The 24,572-nt window shown below is 42.4% G+C and overlaps 1 protein-coding gene across 6 annotated transcripts in view; it reads left to right on the top strand.

The window, feature by feature from the left end:
* The first annotated feature begins 240 nt into the window (after positions 1 to 240).
* SORCS2 (sortilin related VPS10 domain containing receptor 2) overlaps positions 241 to 24,572 on the top strand; it is a 548,756-nt gene continuing 524,424 nt past the window's right edge. For all 6 annotated transcript variants that reach the window (XM_030491464.1, XM_030491462.1, XM_030491463.1 and 3 more), the window contains exon 1: positions 241 to 638. In XM_030491464.1, the coding sequence (XP_030347324.1) occupies positions 291 to 638 (348 nt within the window). In that variant the 5' untranslated portion in view covers positions 241 to 290. The remainder of the gene's footprint in view (positions 639 to 24,572) is intronic.

Genomic DNA, 24,572 nt, shown 5'->3' with positions numbered 1-24,572 from the left:
CGAGAAACTTCCCAAGCTCCCGTCTCCACCGGTGCCTGTTCCCGCCGCGCCGGGAGGGACCCGCCGCGTTCCCCGGTGCCCGTCCGTGAGTTCCAGACCCGCCGCATCCCCCGCCCCGCCGCCGCCCGGTGTTTCCGCGCGGGCCAGCAGATGGCGGCGCCGCCCCGGCTGGGCGCAGCCCCGCGCACGCCGCTGCCGCGCTCCGGTTACAGCCCTCCCCCGCGCCCGCCCTCCGCGCGGGGTGTCCCTCCGCCACCTCCCCGCTGTCACTGCCGCTCCGCACAGCCACCATGGCGAGCGGCGGGACACGCGTGTGCGCTGCCGGGGCTGCGCGCCTGCCGCTGCCGCTCTACATGCTGCCGCTGCTGCTGCTGCTGCTTCTGGGCGCCGCTACCGCGCCGCGCTGCGCGGAGCCCTGCAGCCCCCCGCGCTCCGCCGGAGTGCTGACCCGCGGGGCGCGCAGCCCGCCAGAGCCGCGGCTGGGCGGCGGGGCGGCGGCGGCGGGGGACAGCCACTCCAGGAGAGCATCCTCGGCGGCGGGCCGGGAGCAGGTCTCCCTCATCAGCACCTCCTTCGTGCTGAAAGGGGACGCGTCTCACAACCAGGCGATGGTGCACTGGACGGGCGAGAACAGCAGCGTGAGTGCGAGGGGAGGTGCGGGCGGGCTGGGGGGGTCCCTGCTGTACCCCTGTCTGTTCCTCTGCCCGTACCCTCTCCTTACTATTGCTTTGCTCCCCCAACTCGCGGGGCGCACCCTGCCGCTGCCGCCTGCGCTCCGCCGCGCTCGGTGCGGCCGGAGCGCGCTGCTCCCGCCGCCCGGCCCGGGGAGAGGGGGTCCCCGCGGGCCGCGCTCGGGGCGAGCAGCGCCCGGTGAGGTGCCGGCGGGAGGCGAAGAGCCGCCGGGGCCGGGCCGGCGTCGCTCACCCTCCGTTTGGAAAGTTTGGAAAGTTTGCGGGCGCGCATCTTGCGGAGGGGCTGGGTGCGCGGTGCGCGCCGCGCTGCGAGGAGGAGGAGGGGGGCGAGGAGGAAGGCTTGGCCCCGGCGCGGCGAGACGGTGTCCGTGCGTGTCCCCGGGGCTGTGCAGGGAGGAAGGGGGGCGAGCTGCGGCGCGGGGATCCGTTCCTCCAGCCCCGCGTGAAGTCCCAGGTTAAACTGTCGAGGTTTAATCGATTCACCTCTATCCGCTCAGCCCTGTGTCATCTCCCCCGCGCCGCGCTCCGCTCCGCAAGCGCCCGGGGGAAAGAAAACCCCAAACCAACCCCAGAATCAAATAAAGCGCAGCCCCAGGGTTGAGGTGGAGGTGAGCGGCAGGAGCGGGCGAGCAGCGCGGCCCGCGGAGCTTCCGCACGGCGCGGACGGTGCGCGGGGGCAGCTGCTGCCGCGGGCCGCGAAGTCCCGCGGAGTGCGGAGCAGCAGCAGCGCTCCGAGGCGTTTTACGGCCTCTCCGATGGATGGGAATCGCGGCTGGGACCAGCGTTACTGCGTTATAGCATCCGTGGTCACAACTTCTCGCAGTTGAAGCAGCGTGCCTGTATTACTCAATTATCCATTTTAGACAGCAGCGCTCATGGTGAGCACCCGTAATCTGTGTATAACTCACTTTCGATATCAGCTAGTCTTCATTTCTTTTATGTATTGACCCATTACTGGTTGTGTATTTACGCAGGCGGTTTCAGGGATTTGCTGCTTCTAATTTAGCCTTCACTGAAACATTATATCATAACAGTGGGTGTCATAGGTAAATCTTACATAGCACCTTGCACTGTCTGTGTAACTTCACAGGCAGGAAAATATCGTTATGAAGGCTCAAGATCAACTTTCTCCAGGAGGATTTTAGTGTTTCTGGAAAACTCCCCAGTGTTTTTACTGCAGTTCAACTAAGCTCCGACTCTGCTTGAACTTTGTGGATTTAGCATAAAGTTTACTTAAACTTGGCTCAGTTCAGGGAGCTTGTGTTGTGCTTCTCATATGTATGTGAATGATCATCCTTTCCCTAGGATCCCCGGTCCTGGTTTCTGCCTGTTTGGTTCAGAGTCTACCCAGACATGGAGCCTCTGAGGCTCCGGTGGTGAGGGTGCAGAGATTCCTTTGAGCATGCTGAGCACTTGTGTTAGTGCTCTTGTATAATCAGGTGTCAGAGTTGGAGGCAGCATCATAAAGCTTGACACTTTCAAAGGCAGTTCTTGATTTGCTCAGGAAGGAAGCGTAAGATGATGGGCATTTTCTGTGAAAAGAAAATGTTGCAGATCAGCAGCATCAGCTATTCTGATTTTGTCCTTCCTCCATTTCTCTGCAGTTAGAATGCTGCTGGGTTTTGTGGACAGTGCTTGCAGGCTGTTAGGACGACTTCCTTGAAGAATTCAGTATTAAAAAGTTGGCATAAGTTCATTTTTTAACATAAAAGGCAAGTAACAGCTTTCATGCAAAGCACTCTGCACTCTAAAAGGAATATAAGTAGAACCTTGCTAATCCACATTTATGACTAGTGGTCTCTCCTCTCCGCTCTGCAAAGATTTAATAACAGATGCTGCAGTCAGGGCTTGTATTGCTAAAATGTTGTTACTTTTTCACAGTGCGCTACAGTTCACTTAGGAGAATACTATCAAGTAGTCTCTTCAAAAGCAAAGATAAACAGCAACTGTCAGAATGAATGGAAGTGGTTACAGTCTTTGCTGCAACTTAGTTCTTTTTTGTTCGCTTAGTTACTATCTGCTAATTCCGTTTTGCAGGGTAATGCTCTCATCCTGAATGCCTGCAGACGTTCTCTGCAGTATTTACACATTCAATAAAAGATACTTTTGCAGAGTTACTTTAAAAGTACGTTGCTTCCTCTGGCTGCCATCAGGTGATTACTGTCAAGCAAGACTGGATTTGAACGAGTGACCTGGTAATGAAAGACTCTTTGCTGCCTTACCCCAGATGACAGCAGCCAGTCTTTTACGCTGGATGTTTTACAGTATGACTGTCAGCATTTTTCTGCACTTTCTTTTCTTGTTAGCTTTGTTTTATTGAATGCTTCCAGAAGAAGAGCTGATTTTAACAAAGGCTTCCAGAGAAAACTGATTTGTAAAGACAGTCTGTAACATCTTTTTTTTTTTTAAGAAGTGGAAGAACTACATTAAGCCCAGTGAAAGCAGGATGGGCTTAAAGGGTTTGGAGAGTGTTTTGCTGCCTATATGTATGTGAGATTAAAACAGTTGAAAATAAGTACCTGATTCAAAACATATTTAAGGTAGTCTTGAATGTTTGTTTATATTAATATGTATTTATTTGTTTATTTACTTATTTTACTCAGTGTTGTTTGGAGATAGGAACACTAAGACCCAGTGCTTCTCAAACCTGGCACCTTACCCTGTGTTCTTCAATCTATGGTAAATCTTGCCTTCCCTCTGAAGCACAGGCTTGAGCCATGAAGTGCTGTTCTGTCCCAGGCATGCTGCAGGCAAGGGGAGGACTGTCATTCATAACAGTGGGGTTTTGGATCAGGCCCTGCAAACCTCAGGAGGCACTAAGCAATCTTAAAGTGTCAGCACGCACATTTGGCACCTCATTGGAGGTACTCAGCACTTTGTAAACCAAGGAGCTAAACTAGTTCCTTTACCCTTTACAGCTGCGTGGCTGAAAATTTGACAGTGATGAGCTCCAGATGACCATACATCCTCTTAAACACCTCTCCTAGTAAAATAAATGAAGAAGAAATACGCAGTAGGATTATTCCTGTGAACTCCAGGATGGAGAGACAAATAACCATAAAAACAGAGGGGGCAGCTGCTTCTCTGAGGGATGCTCACCTGCATGAATAGCTCGTTGGAAGTGCTATCATGGAGTAGTCATGTATGTGGATCAAGGGCAAATAAATACATTTGAAAGGGGCAGAGGTTAGGTTGAATGGGGCTTTAAAGAATTATTTACGTCTTGTAAATCCTCCCGTGCCGCAGTAATGGGAGCATGTGATTTTTGGTTGCATGAGATGTCTTGAAAGAAACTCAGGAGGCTATAAATTAAATCGATCCTCTCCCCTTTCTTTTTGGTACTGACGTGCTTTATTATGCTCTCATAATGTTTGTGAATTAGAGAAATGGTGGATTTAGTAGCACAGCAGAGTATATGGTCACACAGCAGAGTATATGGTCAGAGTATAAAGTGAGCTGGAATAACTGGGAAGATCACTGTAAACTTCCTTGCTTTGTTGAGAGAGAGCTCTACAGGGAGGCATGCAAATTGCTTCCTGTTTTGTGTCCTCATTACTTTTATTCTGTACTCTAATAATTATTTATAAATTCCACAAATGACAAGCATGTCCCTGACCTTTCCTGACAGTGGGATGCATAGTTAAAACCATCACTGGCGATGCAAGTCTCGCAAAGCTAGTTGTTGTAACATCAGGAGTGTATCTGGTTACTGAACTCCTACAATTAGTATTTCTGCTCTCTGTCCCCTATGCCCACAGAAATCTGTTGTGCGCTATTACTTTCAAACAAAGGCTCATGCAAGTGGAACTAATTTCCTTTCCAGTCTTAAAATGTAAACTGAAGACATGACGGGTGGTGCAGCGCACCATTTACTCTGGGAAGGGCTCATGATTGACGTTTGTGTAACTGATAAATAACACGGAGTTGTGCATCGGAATGTATACAGGTAGCGTGCTTAAAGAATAGCCTCTTACTGTGTTAAGCTGAATACATGTGTTCCCAGATTTACTAAAAATACACCACCCTTTCTGATTTGGGGAAAAACAGTCAGTTGATGACAGCTTTTAAAATCCCTACTTTTCCTTAGAAGAGACCTTACAGTCTTTCCAGGAGCTTTTTTTTGTGCTAGGTAAACAACTTTCTTTGCAAAACTATATTCTTTTTGACCCTCCTGGAGAATTCCCGTTGTGCATTAATACTGGCCGATTTAAAAAACAAAAATCAAAGCCAAAGCAGAACTACGGGGAGAACGAGACTCGTATTCACAATTGATTTTGATTCATGGGCTGCTCTTCATGCTGTGTGCAGACTGCTAAAGTGTTGTGAACAGGACTTCGGCCAACTAGTTCCAAGTCTGCTGTTTTATGGTGCCAGCATTTCCTTTTTTTGTTTGTTGTCAAAATACTAAGTCCATGCAGGCACTTATTTGTCCAGTGAGTTGATGTCATGATCCCTCATAAACGTCTAGCTCTTTGTTATGGAAAATAAACATAAATACAGACACAGTTTTTTTCTGGGCTTAATATTTAGCAGCACCTTATCAGAAAGGAAGGTTTATTGCATATCTCCAGAAATTGCTACACACAAAAACTTCAGCTGATCCAGTCTTCTCTGTATTTGATATACAGATACTTTGTTTAATTTAGAAAATATTACTCTTTGTGATACAGTTTCATGATATATGGTTTGTAGAGCCCAGTGATCATTAAATGTATTCTTGTGGCAGATATTTAATTGGTTTTCTGTTTTGTTCAGTTTGCAATAAATTGTGCTGAGGGGATCTATAAAAACCATTGACTTCAATATTACTGTAGCAGTATCTGTAGTGGTAAATGTAATTATCTATCCAAACTGGGCAAAAGTCCATTTGTGGTAGGGTTTTGGTGCTGTTTTTCCGGAGTAGCCAGACTACTTCTTATGAAACTAAAGGAGGTCAAAAACCCTGATGGCTCAGATCTTTGATAAATGGCAGATATACTGCAAAGTGAAAGGCAGATTTCCCATAGGGAGTTCGTTTTTCTTTTTGAATTCCTTGAGATGATAGTGCGATAAAAAGCAAACAGAAACCAAACCCAATAATCATACTGGAGTGGAACAGCAGAATCGCACATGGAAAGTGGAGCGATTTAAATGTGACTGAAGTAACTTAGGAGTTTAACATCTTTTTTCCCCCCTTTTTTTTCATGATGTAAGTAAGGTTTATGCCTTACTTCATTTATTTGCTTCTACCAGCATCTATTTTGTCTCTCTTCCAGCCCTACAGCTTGCTTGTCATGTCGCTGCCTGCTGAGCTCTCTCCACATTTCAGCAAGTTCCAGCTGCTAGAGGGAAGGAGAGAGCACCTCTTCTCATCCCCTAAGCAGACAGTTAAAATTGATACATACTTTAATTAGTAAGTGTGTGTTTCAGACATGCTTGAAAGTCTTCCTCCATGCGCAGCCCTGCACACCTGCAGCCATACCTGGTTTTACCTGGTTTGCTGGTTTAACTGGCATTACCTGGTTGGCTTAGAAGCAAGCTACTGGCAGCCTTAGCTTGAGCAGGTACTGCTGTGCCTGCATTGGGAAAAGCACAGTTGAAATCTAGTAGGGAAATTAAGTAATGAACACTAAAGACAGACACCGGATTGAAATCCTATCTCTGATACTGCTGATGTATTACATGTGCGTGATAAACCCAATCTGGCTTAATAACAATCATTAGATATGTGTTTATGTTGTTGATTGCAGGTTCACATATCACAGTGGGAACCTGATACGTTCTTCCCAAGGTTGACAATGTTAGGAATCTACTGATAGAGATCTTTGGAGAAAGAAATGAGGGCATCCCTCGTGATTTTATTAAAATTCAATAGACCACTAGATTCTTTTTTGAAAGAACAGAAGGGGAAAATGATGAGCTTTTCAGAAAAATAGTAATAGTTGTGCTAAAATGGGAAGTTGTGTAAGGTATATACCTACTTTATGACTTTAAAACATGAAACTGCCCAGATTACAGGAGCTTTTATGCCAAGCTAAAGCTTTGAATGTCCAAATATGCATGTCCATGTCCTGTCAATTAAGACCACAGGAGAGCTAACCTGCAGTACAGTGCAAGCAGGATCCTTTTCATTTCTGAAAACACCACTTTGATTAAGCAAAAGCTGAAAATATAGGTTGAAAGTAGTCTGCAGTATATGACTGCTCACCATAGCTCAGGGTGAAACTTGATGACCTGCAACATTCCTTCAGCATTTTTATTCTCATAGTCTCACATTCTTTACCAGACATTCCCATCCCCAACCCCCTGCCTCAGTAATAATCATTTTATACTCGAACAGATCAGCAATGACAAAACCACTTGTGCCTTACTTCAGCCATCAGGTCTAAGCTTGGACTTCTGCAGTAGGAAGGAGGTGGAGATGGTCCCTGGATTGATCTCTCCCCAGACAATCTTAACAGCCGTGCTTGAGAAAGCTTGAATGCCTTGACTCTGAAAACATGTATCTCTCTCTGCTTTTTGGAAGGGGTCTAGATGACTAACTTTGATGAAACACATAATTTAAAGTTATCCCTAACCCAAATATCTGGAGTTTGTTGCTGTTGCAGTTATTTCTTTCCTTCCTTCCTGTAACATGGCTGTTGGAAGTTCAATGAGACTCTGTTGTGGTGGGTATTGCACAACCCCAATGCAAAAATGCAGATGCATCTGTAAAGATTTTATAATTACAGTTTTATCTACATACATCCCCGAGAAGCAGAATTGTATGCTTAAAGGATGTACACTGACAGAGATTACACAAAGGTCTCAGTTTCAGTGCAAGGGCTGCTCCAGCAGCTGTTTAGGTATTTTTTTCTTCCTAATGACTTGGAATATTCATACATAAGCAGTCATGGGGGCAGGGCCTGAAATTTCCCCTCTGACATGAGAATTAATCAGGAGTTTAGAAACATGCCTCCTTTGCATGTATGTGTGTATATAGATATGTTTTTCTGGCTCTCACTTTTGTCCAAACCAGTAGATCTGCAATGTGCCAAGGAAAAGTGGAACAGTTTTAGCAGTAAGTGTTGTGAGTCTCTGTTCTGGCAGGAGATGTGTGTATCAACTCTCCTTTGCAAGAGGGGCAATGACACCCTTCTGCTGGGTGAGCCCTCTGGCCCCAGTGCTGTTGTGCAGGGGTGAGGAGGGCAGTGTCACCTCCTGTGGGATGCTGTGTTTCAAAGGAGTTGCCACTGTGTGCTCTGAAATGCTCCGTGTCACAGGTGTGTGCTGGCACATCTGCTTTGGTAAGGTGAGTGGAGAAGTGCTGTGTTTCTGGATCCTACTGGATTTCATTAGCCCTGAGTGAGGCTGTTGAGGAAAGAGAGATGCTGAGGTGCTGCTGTCTGGCAGGACTGAGAATGTGTGTCCTTTAACAGAGCTGGTGATACTCACCCAGCCCTGTCACCGTGTCTGCGAGCTCTAGAGCAGTGCTGCGCTATTCATGGTGATGCCTCAGGGAAACCCAAGGTTTGGCCAGAGGTAGAGTGTGAGGTTCCAAATGAACAGCTGTTGGGTTCAATTGAAGCTGAATAGGAGTACCAAGGAACTTTGCCAATTACCTCGCCAGTATCCTCTGAAATAGCACTTGCATTACGTAGGTGATTTTGTGCCTCAGTTTGCTACCTGCAATAATAATGGTACTTCCCTATGTCTTAGGATTGCTGTTGCTCTAAGTAAGCTGTGCACTTCAATAGAAAAGTAATGCTTAGCACCGTAACACCTAAAAGAGGCAGGACCATAGAAAATCACATCTATGGTTTCTTTGTTCCTTTGGCTGCTTCACAGTACAGTCTAGGGATTAGAGGAGAAAAGGCTCTCACAGGTCACACAAACTTATCTGCTTGTTCTGATGTTTGTTTTGATCAAGGCTCCTTTTAATGTGTAGTCCAGTTTAATTTAAATGCCTAGACTCTGGCACTTAAAGATCATTGAATAGACTTAAGATTATGTGACTAAAAACATGCTCAGTGAAACTCAACCTGTATTTAACATGATTTTTTTTGCCCTTGTTTACCAGTATACTGAAATAACTGCTTCTTTCTCAGTGTTTGTACCTTTCCTACTCTTGCAGACTAATAATAATTTCTCTTTAGAATTTTATTTTATAACTCACTTTTTCTAGCTCTTTAATTGCACCATCTGCGTAGGACAGTACCTACACATAGTAGTACATACCCACCATACATTTGACTGGCACATTGTTAGAAATGTGCATACATACAGAGGTTATTGTTCATTTCCGGCTTCCTTCTAATCTCTGTAATGTCATCATGATTATCTGTGTTTTCTAAGAAGAAAACCACAGAACAGTAAATATTTCTTAAGTCATAAAAACACTTAAATAACTCAGTCACTAGCAAAACAGCTCATTTCTGTGGTTTCTGTGCAATAACATTCTTAAAAGTTCTCTACCAGATAAAGTAGATGCATTCAATGTTTTGGGTTTTGGTTTTTTACCATTCTTTTTATGAACTTTGTTTCTTCTGTGGTCTTTGGAAGCTCACTGGAGTTACAATAACTGCATGAAGTGGCATAGAAGCTTATTTCCAAGCACCAACTACTGTCATGTGTCGTTATTCCTGCTGAGCAGTAGGCCCATGTTCCCTGGCCAGGGTGTTCAGTTCTAGGAGATGGCAAGCTACACTCTCTGAAAACACATTTTAATCCCTGTTACTGCCTCTTTTCTGCTCCCCAGACTGGCAGTGCCACAGGGTGAGAGCAGTCTTCCCCCTGCATGTGAATGAGCAAGATGTGCACGGGAGCTGTGCTCTGAGTTGGTGGCATTAGGTGCTTGTGTAATACCAATAAATAAAGATGATGATTGAGGATTGAGCTGTTCCACCTCTGAATTCTAGCAGTGTGCAGCCTGCCCCCCTCAACCGAGCTACAGCAAAGAAAAGTTGCTTTTCTCGGGTATTGAAGAACAGCCTGTTCATGGTTAATGCATTCCCATGCTTGCCTCACCAGCAATTGTCACTGCAAGACAGACGCCCAAGGGGAAGGAGCTGGAGGGTGAGAGGAATATGTTGGAATCACTGTTTGAGCTTTGGGCAGTGTTTCACAGTGTTAAATGTGACTGATTCTGAAGAAATAGTTGTTTCTTCATTGAAAACACAGTTGTATCAGGGGATGGATGATTGCCGTAATATCCTCCCGGGTCTAAATACAATAAGAGATTTTTCCTGTGTTTGCTAGCAGAAAATATACCTTGTAACCTGCTCTTTCCAGAGGATTAGAACCACTTGTGGGTCTAAGGTGTCTGAATCTGCAGCAGGACTTGTTAAACCTTGCCGTTTATGGAAAGCAGAATATTCCTTTCTTGGTTCTTTTGTGCTCCAAGGTATTGCGTTGGATGTTCAGCCTAAATGGGCATCAGTGTTAACACAAGTAGAGATAAGAGTATAACCCTGAGCAAACTTGTGAAACTGTTTGTAGGAGCAGCTCATTTTTATGCATGGTTTTTGAGGGGCTCCATGGATGAGGCATAAAACCAGAAATAAAACATACAAAAGCAACACGTGCCAGCCACAGGTGGGTTACTTTCTGTGTGCACAGAGATCTTTTCCAGTCAGTTACCACCACTGGCAATGGGCACCCATCAGGATGTTGTGCATATACACAGTGCTCCAACATTCAGCTGGTTACAGAGCTCACGAGGTGAACCCTGGGGAGATTTGTAGCAGCAAATGCCTGGAGATGTCCAGGGACCTGGCTGGTGGTGCTGGAGACCCATAACCACATGCAGTTGGGTGGTGCAGAAGCACCAGTGCTCTTGCCCAAATCACCTCAACCTGCTGAGATCTCCCCAATGGGAAAGGAAGTAAAGGTCAAATGACTGGGATTTGCTATGTGTTTGTGTAGTCGAATTTACAGGCTTTAATCTCAATGATTATTAACAAAATAAACCCCAGTATCCTACTTCATGGTAGGTTGATATTAATATACTTGTGTCTCTAAGTTCCCAGTGCTCTTTCTGAACGCTTTATGGGGCCCTGTTGAGACTAGTAAGGGTTCACATTAGATTTGGCTGCTACATACTGGTTTGTGGACACGCTATGTGAACATCATTCCTCCTGGCCTCTCTCTCATTTTAATCTTGTAAACCATACAAGTTTAATTGATATGTATAGGACTTTGGAGTCTTGAGTATTGTAGTATTTCATGTGGTTAGAGCATAGAAGCAAGCAGGCATATGAACTAAAAAGCTTTTCCAGGCTTAGATACCCCCACAAAGGCAGTAAGACTTCATCAGAACTGCAGCTTTTGATTTAGAGGGCCATTTCTTATTTTGCTAATTTGTTTGGCTTTTAATCAGTGGTTTCCTCTGTTTCCCTGCCTGTTACCCAACCACATAATGGCAAGCATGTCAAAAGGTCTCAGCTGCTTTTAGAGCAGTCTTGAAACATGTTCTTTCCCCTGAGTGAGTACAAACTGAACAGAAACGATGCAAAACATCTGTGTTGGGAGTATGGTGGCTTCAGAGTGGGAGCTGTGTCCTGAGCACCACTGACAGACTACAGAGGACTGACAGTGAACTTGGTGGTGCTTGTTCTAGGGGACAGAGAATTGGAAAGCTGTTACTATTGGTGGTTCTGAGCTTTTCTTTCCCTGTGACTGGGGGAGGCCAGTACTGTCAGAGTCAGTGCCCGTATTTTTGGGGCAAGCACCCCACTGTCAATGTTTGAGTTTTCTCTTGGTCACAGATATTACTATTAAACTCTGTCTAAAAGCACTGTAAAGAAGAGAAACAAGAAAGTATGTTGCACATCGGCCAGGCAACATTTCTGTAGCTCCATGAAACCCACTTTGTGATTCACTGATTAAGCTGTTGGTTCCCACCACTTTCTGCGAAGGAAGATTCAGAAGGGATGCGTTCTCTTGAATATAGTCTGAATCAGGCACCTCTGCTTAAAACCTGTAAGATGTAGCTCAGCAAACACGTTTTCAGTTCATAATGAAATACATATGTTCATCTTCATGCAGCATCTCTCAAAGGCTACTGTGCAGAGCACTGAGGGCCACTAACAAGATCTCCTTTTCCTTCCTCTTCCAACTGCTTTAAAACAGATGCTTTTTTATAAAGTGAGCTACATTTAGAAGGCTTTGAACCTCAGTATTCCTTTTAATAATCTCATTGATCCTGGAGAACTCTTGAGAGACGGAGTTGTTTAAATTCAGTGTATGTGCATCTTGTGCCCTGTGTTCCATTTCTTTATTTAAAAAGCCCTTGGGGCAGATGGTTGATACCAGGCTACCATATATAACCAGTGTGAGAGCTAGGTTGTTGGCTGGTAAATTATCAATATGAAGTCTTTTCTTTAGTTTACCTAACTGCAGGAAAGCCACTTCTTAAACTGGCACGAAGTGGCACAACTTAAGAATTGAATGAAAGGCAACCTTCTTCATCAGCGGGTGGACTTGGTTCGGCTTGATCAGTCTGCAAGCACGCAGGAATGTTTGAGATTCCTTTGTGTGTGCTACTGAGGCAAGAGATGTTTTATGAACACTGAAGCTGCATGAAAAGAAGACCCTCCACTTCCTGTTCGAATCAATGTCCATATTATTTTGAGGGATTACATCTTGGCTCTAATGTTCGTAACTGCAAAGAGGCTGTTCCTGAAGATGGGAATGTAAGGCTAGAGAAGGATATAATCTTTATCTTGTCTGCAGAAACTGCCAGCAAGTCCGGTTATTGCATTGCTGTATTTTGTGAAGTGTATTGAGGCTCCCTGAGGGAGCAGGGCTCAGTCCAGCGTGATGTTTCACAGGGGTCGGTAGCTCAGAAGTCAAGCCATTGAGATGAGAGCACTGAAATTCACTTTTAGGCATAGTCTGTGTGCCAGGAAATTGTATAAAGAGTTCATAGTCTTTGGTCCACAGCCTGTTGTATGTGGATGTTTGCAGAAAATATGCAAGCTTTTTTTTTTGTAGCAACTGAATAGACTTGTATTTATTAATTGAACCTGATTGTCACAGTCACTGCCACTCAGTGAGAAACTCTGCTCCCCTTTAGGCAACTTTTGTGTCTGTCCTTTGTTTCTGTTACTTTTCCGTCTGCCTTTTTTGTATGTCTCATCCCTCCTTTCTTTTCTCTGTCTCTGTGTGCCTCCTTTGTTATTTCTCCCTTCATTTCCTTCTCTGTATTAAATCACCTTTCTCACCCCTGAGGGCTTAAATAGCATCATCTTCCCAGTTCCATCTGGAAAAAAGATCTTCAAAGACATAGTTAGTAATGACACAGACTTGTCATCAGTTTGAGAGTTGCCATTCCACTGAATATAGATGTTCAGACTTGGTCATGTGTTGTCTGCAGGCTTGGACAGACAGGGCAGCATTGCTGAAGGAAGTCCTGTGCTTATGGCAGTAACTGTAGCTCTAGAGGACAGCAGTAGCAGATGATTAAAAAAGAACATTGCCCCCAGAATACACGATCTTAATTGAAACTGGCCCAGGAGCAGTGTACTTCACTCATGCCCCCAGCCTAAAGCTCTGAAATGATCTCTTAAACTTACCTGGGGTTAGTTTTGGAGTAGGTACATGATGCAAAGTACGCTGCTTCTGTGTCAAGCTTCTGTATGAGTTTAAATGATCATAATTAGAACTGAAAGACTCAAAATCCCATTTCCAGTCATCCAGTTCTGTAATCTCCACATGCCATCTAATAAGAATTTGTATATTACCCATCACTGGAATGACTCTGCTGCTCATGCAGGTTTAATTGAAAAATAATCATAATCTATTCAGTGTTCGATTTAATGCATAAACGAGGTATTGTGAGCAGAACACAACCTCTGAAATGTCTGTTACCATGGATTTTATTGTCTGGATTGAGATCAAATATTAGTGCATGTCATTCTCATATTTAGGTGATGTCATTCTGGTATGTGACTTTGCCAAGTATGCCTCAGTATTACTATTTGCAACCTATGGGCAATTAATTCTTTTCCCCTTTAAATGAAATGAAATATTTACAAGCTGTTACTTATTGCAGGAATTTAAATGAATGAAGCTTCTTTTGGAAACAAACACAAGCTGAGGAAAGCAAAGACAGCAAACGAGTGTGAAGCTGTCACAGGAGGGACCCTTTGCAGCTCTGTGGCTTTAGCTTGAAAACATGGGAGTCAAAAGCAGGAAAGTGCTAAGGTCTTGATTTCTGGCATAGGTTGTTTCTCTGGTGCAAGTGCACTTGCTGTGCAGTCACTACAGTTCATGGACTGAAAGAAGATGAACAGATTTAGAGTGCTTTTATCTAACATGAAATTGATACTGTCTTACGGGAATGGCTTCTAAAGAAGCACATAAAGAATGTCTGTACCAGGCTAGACCTGTGGATGTCTATAGGGAAAAGCATCAGACTCAGATGAATATTTTGTGATCCTTCACCAGACAGCTTTTCCGCCCAACAGCAATTTGTGGCTCAGGGGTAACTGTAAAAGCTTTTCAGGTGCAAGAAACATACCTTGTTTATAAACATGAAAATGAGAAGGAAGATGAGCTTACAAACTTCAATACAGCAGCTAGCCAAAATTGCTAGTACTGAATTCCTATTGATTACATCATCCTTTCTCCAAACCTAAATGAGTTCAAATTTTGGGGTATGTCCTCTGAGTGATTTAAATTTTATGGATCTATAGCTACATTTTAGAATTTCAAAGCCATTTCTTAGTATATTGATTTAAGTAGTATTTCAATTCCAACAAATTACATAAAATAACAAGTAGACTTATCAACACATTATTTGAAGAGTACTTCTTTTCTACTGTAAGTTTCTCACCAGTTTGGCAAGTTTAAAGGGTACCATCTCTCTTGCGTGAAGGTTGTTTCTAGAAAGAAAGATGCATGGCAAAAGTAGTTTTTAGATATCTTTTTGTTTATATGGAATGTATCAAAGCATCTTTTTAGAAGTGTTGGATGACGGTACTCTCATATGGAAGTAGTATTAAGTATCCTGAATGTTTCCCTTGGTTATTTAAAGCTGAATAAATAATATTCGTTAAATGGACAGCCTCATCTGAGCCAGGATTAATTTTGAATTCAAGCCATTATTCTCTTGGTACATAACCAAAATTGTAGATGTTCTTATCAACAAGTGAGTCTCATTTTTAATTTATGAAAGTTTGCCTGAGAGTATTCAAATGCCTCACCCTTTCCAAGTACTAAAAAATGCCTTTGATGTCTCAGCATTTGACTCTAAACCAGCTGATCTTCTGGTGTGCTGTATAATAAAGTTGTTTTGATATATACAAGAAATTCTGCTTGTTGGTTCCAAGTTTGCATGGCATCATTAAGCTAGGCTTTTTTTCAGTAAAAACTGGTGATTCTGTTAAAGCAAAAATCAATCCTTATCTCTTGAGTTACTTTAAGGCCAATTACTAAACAGGCGTGACCAAGTTTCTTAGATTTCAAGAAGTGCTGAAGGTGAATTTTGAAAGTCTTGCTAATTCTTACTTATGCAATTATTTACTTATTTAATTACTCAGTTTTTTTACTTATGTTGCTCTGTTCATGATTTTTAAATAAAGATTTCTAGTGCTCTCTTTTCATTTTTAGTATTGTATTGAAGGATATCAATAAAAACGTTCCATTATAGTAGACTGTCTATAGGCTCCATGGGAATCCGTGCTGAGATTAAATTTCTCAGCTAGAGTAAAACAGCACCATTTCACTGACTTAAGATTCTTAGCTTTGATTTGTCTCACAGTTAGTGGAACATTCACAGTAATAGAAAAAAAGAGGTGCAGGAACTTATAAAATGGGGAAAGGTAAACAAACAGGCAATATCACTGGAATTGTATTTTAAATGTTGAATTCGACATTGTTCTTTCTTGCTGTTTTTCCTCTTCATTTTTTTCCCTAAACATTCTATATTATTGAGCTTATCTAGAAACCCCAAGCTTGTTAGCTTGAGCAGAGGTTTGTTGGTTTTCGCCTTTCTTTGTCTTTTTACTCTCTCTTAGTACTCTACCTTCCTTTCTACAGATTGGTTCATTTAATCTTTTTAGCTGCTGTATTGGTTTGTTCCGTCTTCTAGCTGCTGTATTGGTTTGTTCAGTATCACTAGGGTCAGCATGATACATATGGAAGGCACATCAGCTGAAGGAAATTAATATCCTGATCAACTTACTGTTGCTGCAGATAGTGAGAAACCAGCTGGCATGAGTGAATTGATTTCTGCATCAGTGTCCTTGCACAGGCAATCAATTCAGCAGAGAGAAACGAGATCTGAGTCCTCATCACTTTCCTGGTGTAGAAGGCTCCCTATATCGGAGTCTCATTCTTCTGAATTCACTGATGCTCTCTGCTAACACTTGGCTATGAGAGCAGTGGCACTCCATATAGTGTTACTGAACCCAAAGCCTGTAAAAGGCAACAGCAGGCTTCAGTGTGTTTTGGATCAGGTCCTTGGGCTAATGCTGCAACCACACTAGTCACCATATTATAAAAGGTATTTAAGCCCCAGAGCATTAGGAGAGATATCTCATCTCTCATTGCTGACAGCATGAGGCTCATCCTCATAACAAAGCAAGATCAATTTTATTTGTAATTTTTTAGTACATCTAGCTGGTTTTGTCGTTTCTGAATGATATGCATGTTAATAATTCTGAGGAATGACACATGGTTTTAGCAGACATCATTATTACATCCACATGGGGAAAAAAACATGGTGCTTTCCTTCTGCTCCCTCATTTTTTTTGGAAAAGGAACTGTAGTGCAGCAAAGTGGGTCTGTTCTGTAATAAAAATGTTCAGGGCACTGTACGTATAACTTAGGTAATGGCTTAAATAGTCAAGTTAAAGAGAAAATAATTAGAAGGCTAATTTGGATTCACCCTTCCCTATTACCACTTAAAAAATGTTGACTGTAGAGTTCTGTTCCTGCTTCATTTAGCTTGACTGTTGCAATGACCTAACTCTTTGTATGTCAGACTGTTCTTGTTCGGGTATGAAGCAAGGTTTTTGTGTCGCTGGATCAGAGCATGGAGCACTTGCAGCTTCTCCGATACCATAGAACCGGGAGCAAATAAGCTGACATGGGCTTACACAAGGGAGCAGACCTGGTCTGCTTTGGTCCCAAAGGTGTCCTTGATTCTATTTGCATTACACAGTCCAATATTTGTATATGGTATCACTGAAGCTAACAAAAGGTTGTCATAGGGCAGCGTTTATGTCAGAAATTGTGACATTTACTTGTTGATGGGGCAGTATAATGTCAGCATGTCATGGTGCAAATGTCCTGATTTTGTGATGTGACAAATTGTCCTGAAGGATAGACTTTTTAAGAGGCCTTAATGGATGCTGGAAAAAAGAATAGGTTTAGACTGATTTTATTTGTGTCATATTTAGGAACAATCAGAAGTTTAGAAAGCAAAGCTTGCAGCAATTTGTATCACTTTTCATTCTTGAAGGGTCTTTGCTAATGTCACAAACTTTAATCATTATATACATGATGCTTCCTTAGCAGGCAGATTTGTTGACTCATCATGCTTCAAGGCTGTTCAGGACATGACAATTCATCAGTAGCTAACGTGTTTCATTGGACCATTCTCCATTTGTAGCAGACTGGATTTTCCTATTTTAACCACAAAATAGAAGGAGAATTTGGAAAGCTTCCAGTTTGTCAAAGCTTAAATGCAATAGGAAGTAAGATAATTGTGTTTGTATTTGTTCTGTCCTTCATTCAAACCTTGTTAGAGGCAATTGTGAAGCTTACTGAGCAGTGCTCTTACACCTTATCTACAAGGCAAATTCAGCTGGAATGGTTGTGCTTTGTTAACACAACAACCCAACCAGGAGTATGTTTGGTAGTGCAGTGTGTTCCTGGGCAGATCCCTGTGTGTGCCTGAGACATACTGTAAGAAATTGAAGGAGATGATGTTTAGTAGTTTACAGAAGACATGTTAAATAAAATTAAGACGTGTAACTTGCACTGAAATTGGAGCTTCTGAGAATGTTGATTGGGTTTCTTGAATATGAAGGGAATATTCTGGCACGAACTGAAGGCTGCGGCTTTATCTGTGCAAACAGTGGATTTCTGCTTCTGTAGAAATAGACTCAATGGAAAATTTATTTGACCTGAACTAGCCAAAGGGATATTCCATACCACAGAATGTTATCCTCAGTATATAAACTGGGGGGAATGGGCTGGAAGGGGCCAATCGCTGCTCAGGGATGGGATGGGCATCAGTCAGCGGGTGGTGAGCAATTGCTGTTTATTGGGAGGTGGGTTTTATTCCTTCATCTTTTTCCATTATTATTATTATAATAATATTTTAATTTTATTTCAATTATTAAAGTGTTCTTAACCCATGGGCTTTTATATTTTTCCAATTCTCCTCCCCATCCCACTGCAGAGAGGGCAGTGAGTGAGCAGCTGTGTGGTACTTAGTTGCCAGCTGGGGTCAAACCACGACACCAAGCACAGAATAATTAAATCATAGATGTGCTCTTAAGGTAAGGTTTCTGGATTTAGTAATGAAATTTGGTCTTAGACAGGCCTAGTCATACTTCAGGGTGGCAGTGGCATGCAGGCTTATTCTGCCAAATGTGGGTCAGAAAGCAACATGTAATAGCAGTAGCGGGCAGTATCCTGCCCTCTGTTCCTGAAGAGCTTTGTGCTCCTTCTAAAATGCACTTCAGATGAGTGATTTTGTATGGAACTACTTGCCACTAGATTTGGAAGAAGGTCTGGTGAAATTTGTGCTTTCCATGTCTGTATGTTCTCAGCTTTGTGTTCGCACAGAAATGTGGTTTGTGTATGTGAAACTATGCAGGTGGTTTCAGGCACTTACTCTGCCTGTAGAGTTTGTAGATTTAATGCAGAAGTTTGAGCTGCTGTTCTTTGAAAACACAGATAAATATAAATAAAATACAGTGTGTTCTCTTGGAAAATTTTCTAAGTGAGGCCAGGATGGGCAGTCCTGGACAAGTCCTCCCCAGGAGCCAGGGGAAGCCAGGCCACTTAGTCAGCTTTAGCTGTGACACTACTGTCAGAGAACTGTGCTCATCCAGACTCTTCTTGCTACACTTGGCCGATATTGAGCTAATGCTCCATGATTACACCAGGCTGTAACTTGCTGCTAAGGGAGAGAAATTGGATAAAGAAAACCCATAGTGTTTGGTGGAAATGAACAGTGTTGAACAAACTTTGAACAGGTTTCTAATCCAGATATTTTGACACAAGGTACTTTTTTAAAACCATTTGTTCTGGAACTGATCCAAAGCTAGTCTTTCTCTGGAGAGTATTCCTAAAGTAGGATGTTTTTGCTCAGATTACCAACAGGGTAAGCCTCTGTTTCCCGAAGTTTCTGTGTCAGACTCCAGGTGAGTTGTGATTTCTCTACAGAGATCAGTCAGTGGTTGGAACGTGACATGGTTCCTGCGAGGCGACTCCTGTTGTGTTTTCATCTCTTGGGCTTCAGGAGAACTGCTTTTGGTTTGCAGAGCTGCCCGAGGCCCTCTGTTCAACCTTGAGCAGGTAACTTGAATCTTTCTATATCTAAATGTCACATACGGAAGTCTCGTTCCGCCTCTTTGGTTATAAGGGCAACATCAAAGATCATGAAGTGTTTGGATACTTTGAAAATTTGTGTGATCGTGTTACCATAGGTAAACAGAAGGGAAAAGAGAGGCAAGCTACACAGGAAAGTTATTTTTCTGATGTTAGTCTGATATAAGAGAATCTCATTTTACAGTCCCTTGTCCAGAGCTTTCATGTGGCTTTTCATCCTACATGATACTGCTCTTTAAAGGCTGTCCTGTAAAAACAGTAGAGTGTGATGACTTTTCATTTACATATATTTTCAATGCCTGATACTTGCATTAGTGAAATATACTTCTTACCAAGACACTTTTTATTTTGATACATGTTATTTTCTTTCATAATAACATCTAATTAGAAAATCATTGGGAAATTTTACCTTCCTGAAAGAATGTTTGGGATTTTAAAAGTTCATTTTCTCAACTATATATTTTTTAATTGTAATTTGATAAGAGTTATAAATTTCTTAGAATCATTGCATACATAATAATTTGAAATGTGTCTGGCATTAGTTCTGTAAAAACAATCTGGATGTTCTCTGATCTGGATCTACAGAGCCATAAAATATATATGGCACTGTATTAAGTTTTATAATGCTCATTACTTCAGTGTTGTACCTGTTGAGTAGAGAATCACTGAAGCACATGAAGAGTATTGCTCTTTGAGCAGCAGAAATATTAGGAGTGCTTTTAGATGGCCTCTTCTAGACAGGAGTTTCATTGCAGGGTTCAGCAAAAAATAATCAGTATTTAAACTGTTTGAGAAGGAATAGGACTATTCCTCCAGAGCAGAAGAATTACAAATTAGTGGAGTGCTGCAGAATTTTTCTTTGGGCTAAAATAATTGCCATATGAGGTCTTCAGGATATAATAAGAGATATCTGTGGTCTAGCAAAGTGAGCTTAAAACTCGATATAGTAGGAAGCTGTTTCACATGACTGTTATTGTAATTTGGGGCAATGCTCTTTCTCGCTGTTACAGTTGTTAGAGCTGTATTAGCAACATAATCTGTGTGTCTTTAAAATTAACGGTGCCTTCATATTTAGTTACTTTCAGGGTCAACCGCTAAGCTATTTAGACAACAGATTTACCCTACCTGCTTTGTAATCACTGTAATTGGTACTGTGGAAGGCTGGGGATCTACATGTGCGTTGTACAACATTGACCACTATACTCCAGCAAGGAGCTCCAAAAGGTTAAGTATTTAGGTAGTGCTAGCTAACCTTTTTGTAGTTATAGCCCTAATAAACATCAATATTTGTCTTGATATCTTTATATTTTTGAAAGGTATTTTTATTTATGATCTGTAGAAAATGTGTTTATTTAATGGGCATTGCATTAGCATGGTCATAATGTGTTTAGTTTTAAAGGATAACCTGCTTTGAAATCTACTGCAGAATAGTGGAAATGCCACTATCTGCTTGGGAAGGTCTAGAAGAAAGCCATGTTAAAGTTTTAATTTTAGAATGTTATCATCGTAGTGTTCCACTTCCATTACTGAAGTGCCAGTTGTTTGGTCTCAGTAGATATGTACAGGACATGAAACAGTCCTGTATCATGGTACAAAGCCATAAGAAAACATGTATGTTTGTGGTGGGTATATAATCCCCAGCTCAGTTTTGCATGTAAACAATTTCTGAGTGTAAGAACTTGTATGCATGCCCCATTTACTGAGCAACCCAGGTCCACCCGTCTGTTATATAGGGTCAGATGCTTTGCAGTATGCTGATTTTGCATACTCCCAGGTTATAGCCCTCTTAAACCCTCCAAACCCAAGGTTGTTTTGAAGTTGGCTCATTTCACAGTACTGCAGCTCTGCAACCATTGTAGTGACACAGCTGAAAGGGCATTGGGCACAGGCATGGGGCTGAGAACAAGTGGCTAGAGCAGCAGGGAAACAGGAACTTTGGGAACACGTTGAAGGAATCAGTGTATTATGACACAGATTCCTTAACATGTAGTTTGCTACCTGTTTCCCTGGGTAGAAGTCGCAGTGTATTTTGAGGCCCATACACATCCTCTCAGCTGGTGTCAGTGTAGTTTGTGGAGAACTGAACTGGAGAATCGATTGTGATAAGAAGAACCTGGACAGCTGCATTAGGCTGTTTTCTTTAATGTCCGATTTAAATTTGCCTTGCTTCAGTTTACTTCTTTCCCTATCCACTAGGGACATGGGGAAAAGTTTATTCCCTGTCTCTTTTCATCAAGCTTTAATGTATCTGAAAGCCTTTATTATGCTTCTCCAATGTCTTGCGTTCTTTAGTTTTAAAAACCTCAGCTTCATCATCCTTTCTTTGTTGCTCACTTGGTGTTGCTTTTCTAAACCTCTCATCATTTTTACTGCATTATTCCAGGCTCTCTCTAATTAATCCACATCAGTCCTGTGATGCTGTGGCATGAACACGAGCTTCCAACTGAGAGCTGGAGGCTGGAGTAGAAGTTTCCTTTCTGAGACTCTCAGTCTGCATGTCTTGCAGCCTCTTCATCCATTACCTTAGGGTGCCATGCTGCTATGAAAAAGGCAGACATTACTGTCTTGTGATTCATTAACACTCCCAGCTCTTCTTTTGCTGAGTGTACTTTGCTCTTGCCTGTTCTGATTATGTGCACTTCAGTATTTATGCACATTGACTGCCATCGTTCTTGCTGAATGGCACCCGGCCATTTCTGATCATTTTTCCAATTTGTGAAGATCAGTGTGAGCTCTCATCCTGTACCTCGGTCTGTGTGTTTCAGTTTGGTGTCATCTTCGGATTTAATAAGCATAGCCACTTCACACAGATGTTAAAAAATACCAGACTAAGGACGTGGTGCCTTGCAAACCCACTTGATAGAGAGGGTATCTGTTGCCTCTCTGTTATCCCTAGGGCCTGTTACTCTGCTACGTGAGTGAATTAGGTAATTTTGACAGTGTCTGCTTTCGGGAATTTCAAATTGGACTTCACTCATTGTTGCACACAGTTTATTTAGTGATAGCTTCTAGCATTTTTCTGGGTGCTTTCCAGACTCCTCCTAGCCCTTCTCCTTTTTCTATAAAAGTAAGTCCAATGTCTGTCCTTTTCTAGTCATGGGGAATGCAGCCCAATTTCCATTAGTTCTTTAAGTAGTGAAACAATCTCAAAAGTTACGGCAGTGTTTGAGAATCTGAGGATGGTGTTCATCTCCAGCTTATCTATGAGCATGCTTCTGTTGCCTTGCTCTTTGTCAAAATACCATCTAAATTCTTCTTTCACCTTTCTCCATCCCCAGGCACCTGTTGCTTTTCAATACATTTCACTTCACTTTGCCATCACAGCTCTTTGTGCAAGCTTGTGTAAAGCAGCTGAGTGGACTGATTTGGGTATGAGTAGTTCTGTAGTAATTCTCCACAATGTCTTTCCTTTTCATGCTTTGCATGACATCCTCCCACCCCATCCTTTAGCACTCACCCCCACGCTGGGAGAATCACACATGGAAAAGTCTGTATCCAAAAGCAACTAACAGGAAATTTTGGGAGACGCTGCGTTATTTTTCCAGAATATGTCTTCTGGGTAGCTTTGTTCACTGTCTTAGTAAACCCCAGGTGTTGAATTATTTTTTCTAGCTGATTAAAGTAATGTACAAAGACCAGAATCTGTGAGAAAAATATTAATTTCTCTATTTCTGTGGCTGTTATTTCACAAGGCAAACTCTGCTTTGAATTAGTGCATCTGCTTCAAGGCCTGCATAGTGTTGTTGGGTTTTGCATGCCATTGCTTGGATGTTCTTCCACACTGGCATATGGGCACACAGCATATGTCCTCCCACGCTGCCTCCCACCTCTGCTTCACTGCACTTTTACTGCTGGGCAGTCTCCTGGTCTTCCATAATTTGTTTTTTTAGATCTTTAGATCTTATTTTTATTCCCCTGACACTGCTGGCATTTTCTTTCTCTCTCCCTCTGCATCTTTAATTCTTCAACCTGCATGGTTACATTTCTGGATTATAGACATTTATAGGTAAGTTTTGTGTGAGCAAAATGCACAGCTGGTAAAAACAAGTTCTGTTCAAATACGGAAGGATCAGAAGCTCTGTGTGCATGTATATATACATACTTATGTCTCACTTGAAACACTTTGCAGGTTAACCTCTCATTTATTTTCTACCAGAAAATCATTGAAATGTTTACGGATAATGTATGTTTACTTTTCCCTGTCGCTTTGCCCATGTGGCCAATAGGAAATCTCCGTTTCTGGAACAGTACCTTCTGTGCCCCTCAGTGTGATTCTGATTTTGATCTTGGAATAGGACATATAAGTGCTATGGTAAAGCAGGTAATAATATTCAGAGATGTTAATGCATTAAATATAGGAGTTCACAGGCAGGCTTCTCACTTCTGTTATTTTTACTGCACAGCACTTATGTGTCTCTATGTCTTCCTAGGCAGGTATCTGGAATTTATTGAGTGGAGTAAATACCTTCTGGGTGTTTACAGGAAGAAGTGACAAATGTAATTTGATGGCATTGACAATTACATGATTCCCTTCCTGCTGGTGAATCCAAAACAACTTCTGAGAGCAATATGAAATTAAGTTCCTACCAAGGACAGCCACTGTGAGTTACAGTGAAACCAAGAGCTTGGTTAAGCCTTCAGAGCTGCAGAATTTCTTACAGGGACATTCAGACAACAGAAGAAAACCAGCAGAATGTTAATGAACTTTATGTCTACAAGAATTAAACTGATTTTTCAGCTAAACAAAAGCACATAGCTGGCTGAACAGAACAAAGACGAAACTTTGCTGGTGCTTATACCAAGCCATAGCTACAGACAATGTGATAAAGCTGTTGAGAAAAGCTTTTGAAGAGTAACCAGGGGTACAGGGGACACCAGTGAGCAAAGCATGTCTGCTGTGCACACAGGAACACTGTGGTAATTACACACAACACTAGGTGACTGTTTCTGGTGTAGTTCATGTTGATGATTAGATGATTGTGGTTCTAGTGTAGTAGCAAAATGCCTCACTGTCTTGCATGGTCTACATTGCAAGTTGAGTAGGTTTCACAGGCAACTAATGGCATCTATGAAGGTAGAAGATGATTGAAAATGGGCAGGGCTTGCCACTAAGCATGAGGTAATTGAAATTCTGAAGGTGTGTAACTGTATTTCTACAGATGTCAGTGAAGCTTTATCAGCAGTTGTGTACACTGTGCTGGGGAACCTGTGTTGTCAAGAAGCGCTAAGAGCTGTACTAGGAGAATTACCACTAGTAGGATCCAAAGACTTCACTGAGGGCTGTGCAAAGCCAATGCTCTTCAGGAGAGTGCTGAAGGAAGGCTTAGCATGCCAGAAGAGAGGTCTTGTGTC

The sequence above is a fragment of the Strigops habroptila genome, chromosome 7 (genome assembly GCF_004027225.2).
Source record: "Strigops habroptila isolate Jane chromosome 7, bStrHab1.2.pri, whole genome shotgun sequence".
Taxonomy (NCBI): Eukaryota; Metazoa; Chordata; class Aves; order Psittaciformes; family Psittacidae; genus Strigops; species Strigops habroptila.
Note: the sequence above shows the minus strand (reverse complement) of the source record. Positions and strands in the feature narration are given on the sequence as shown.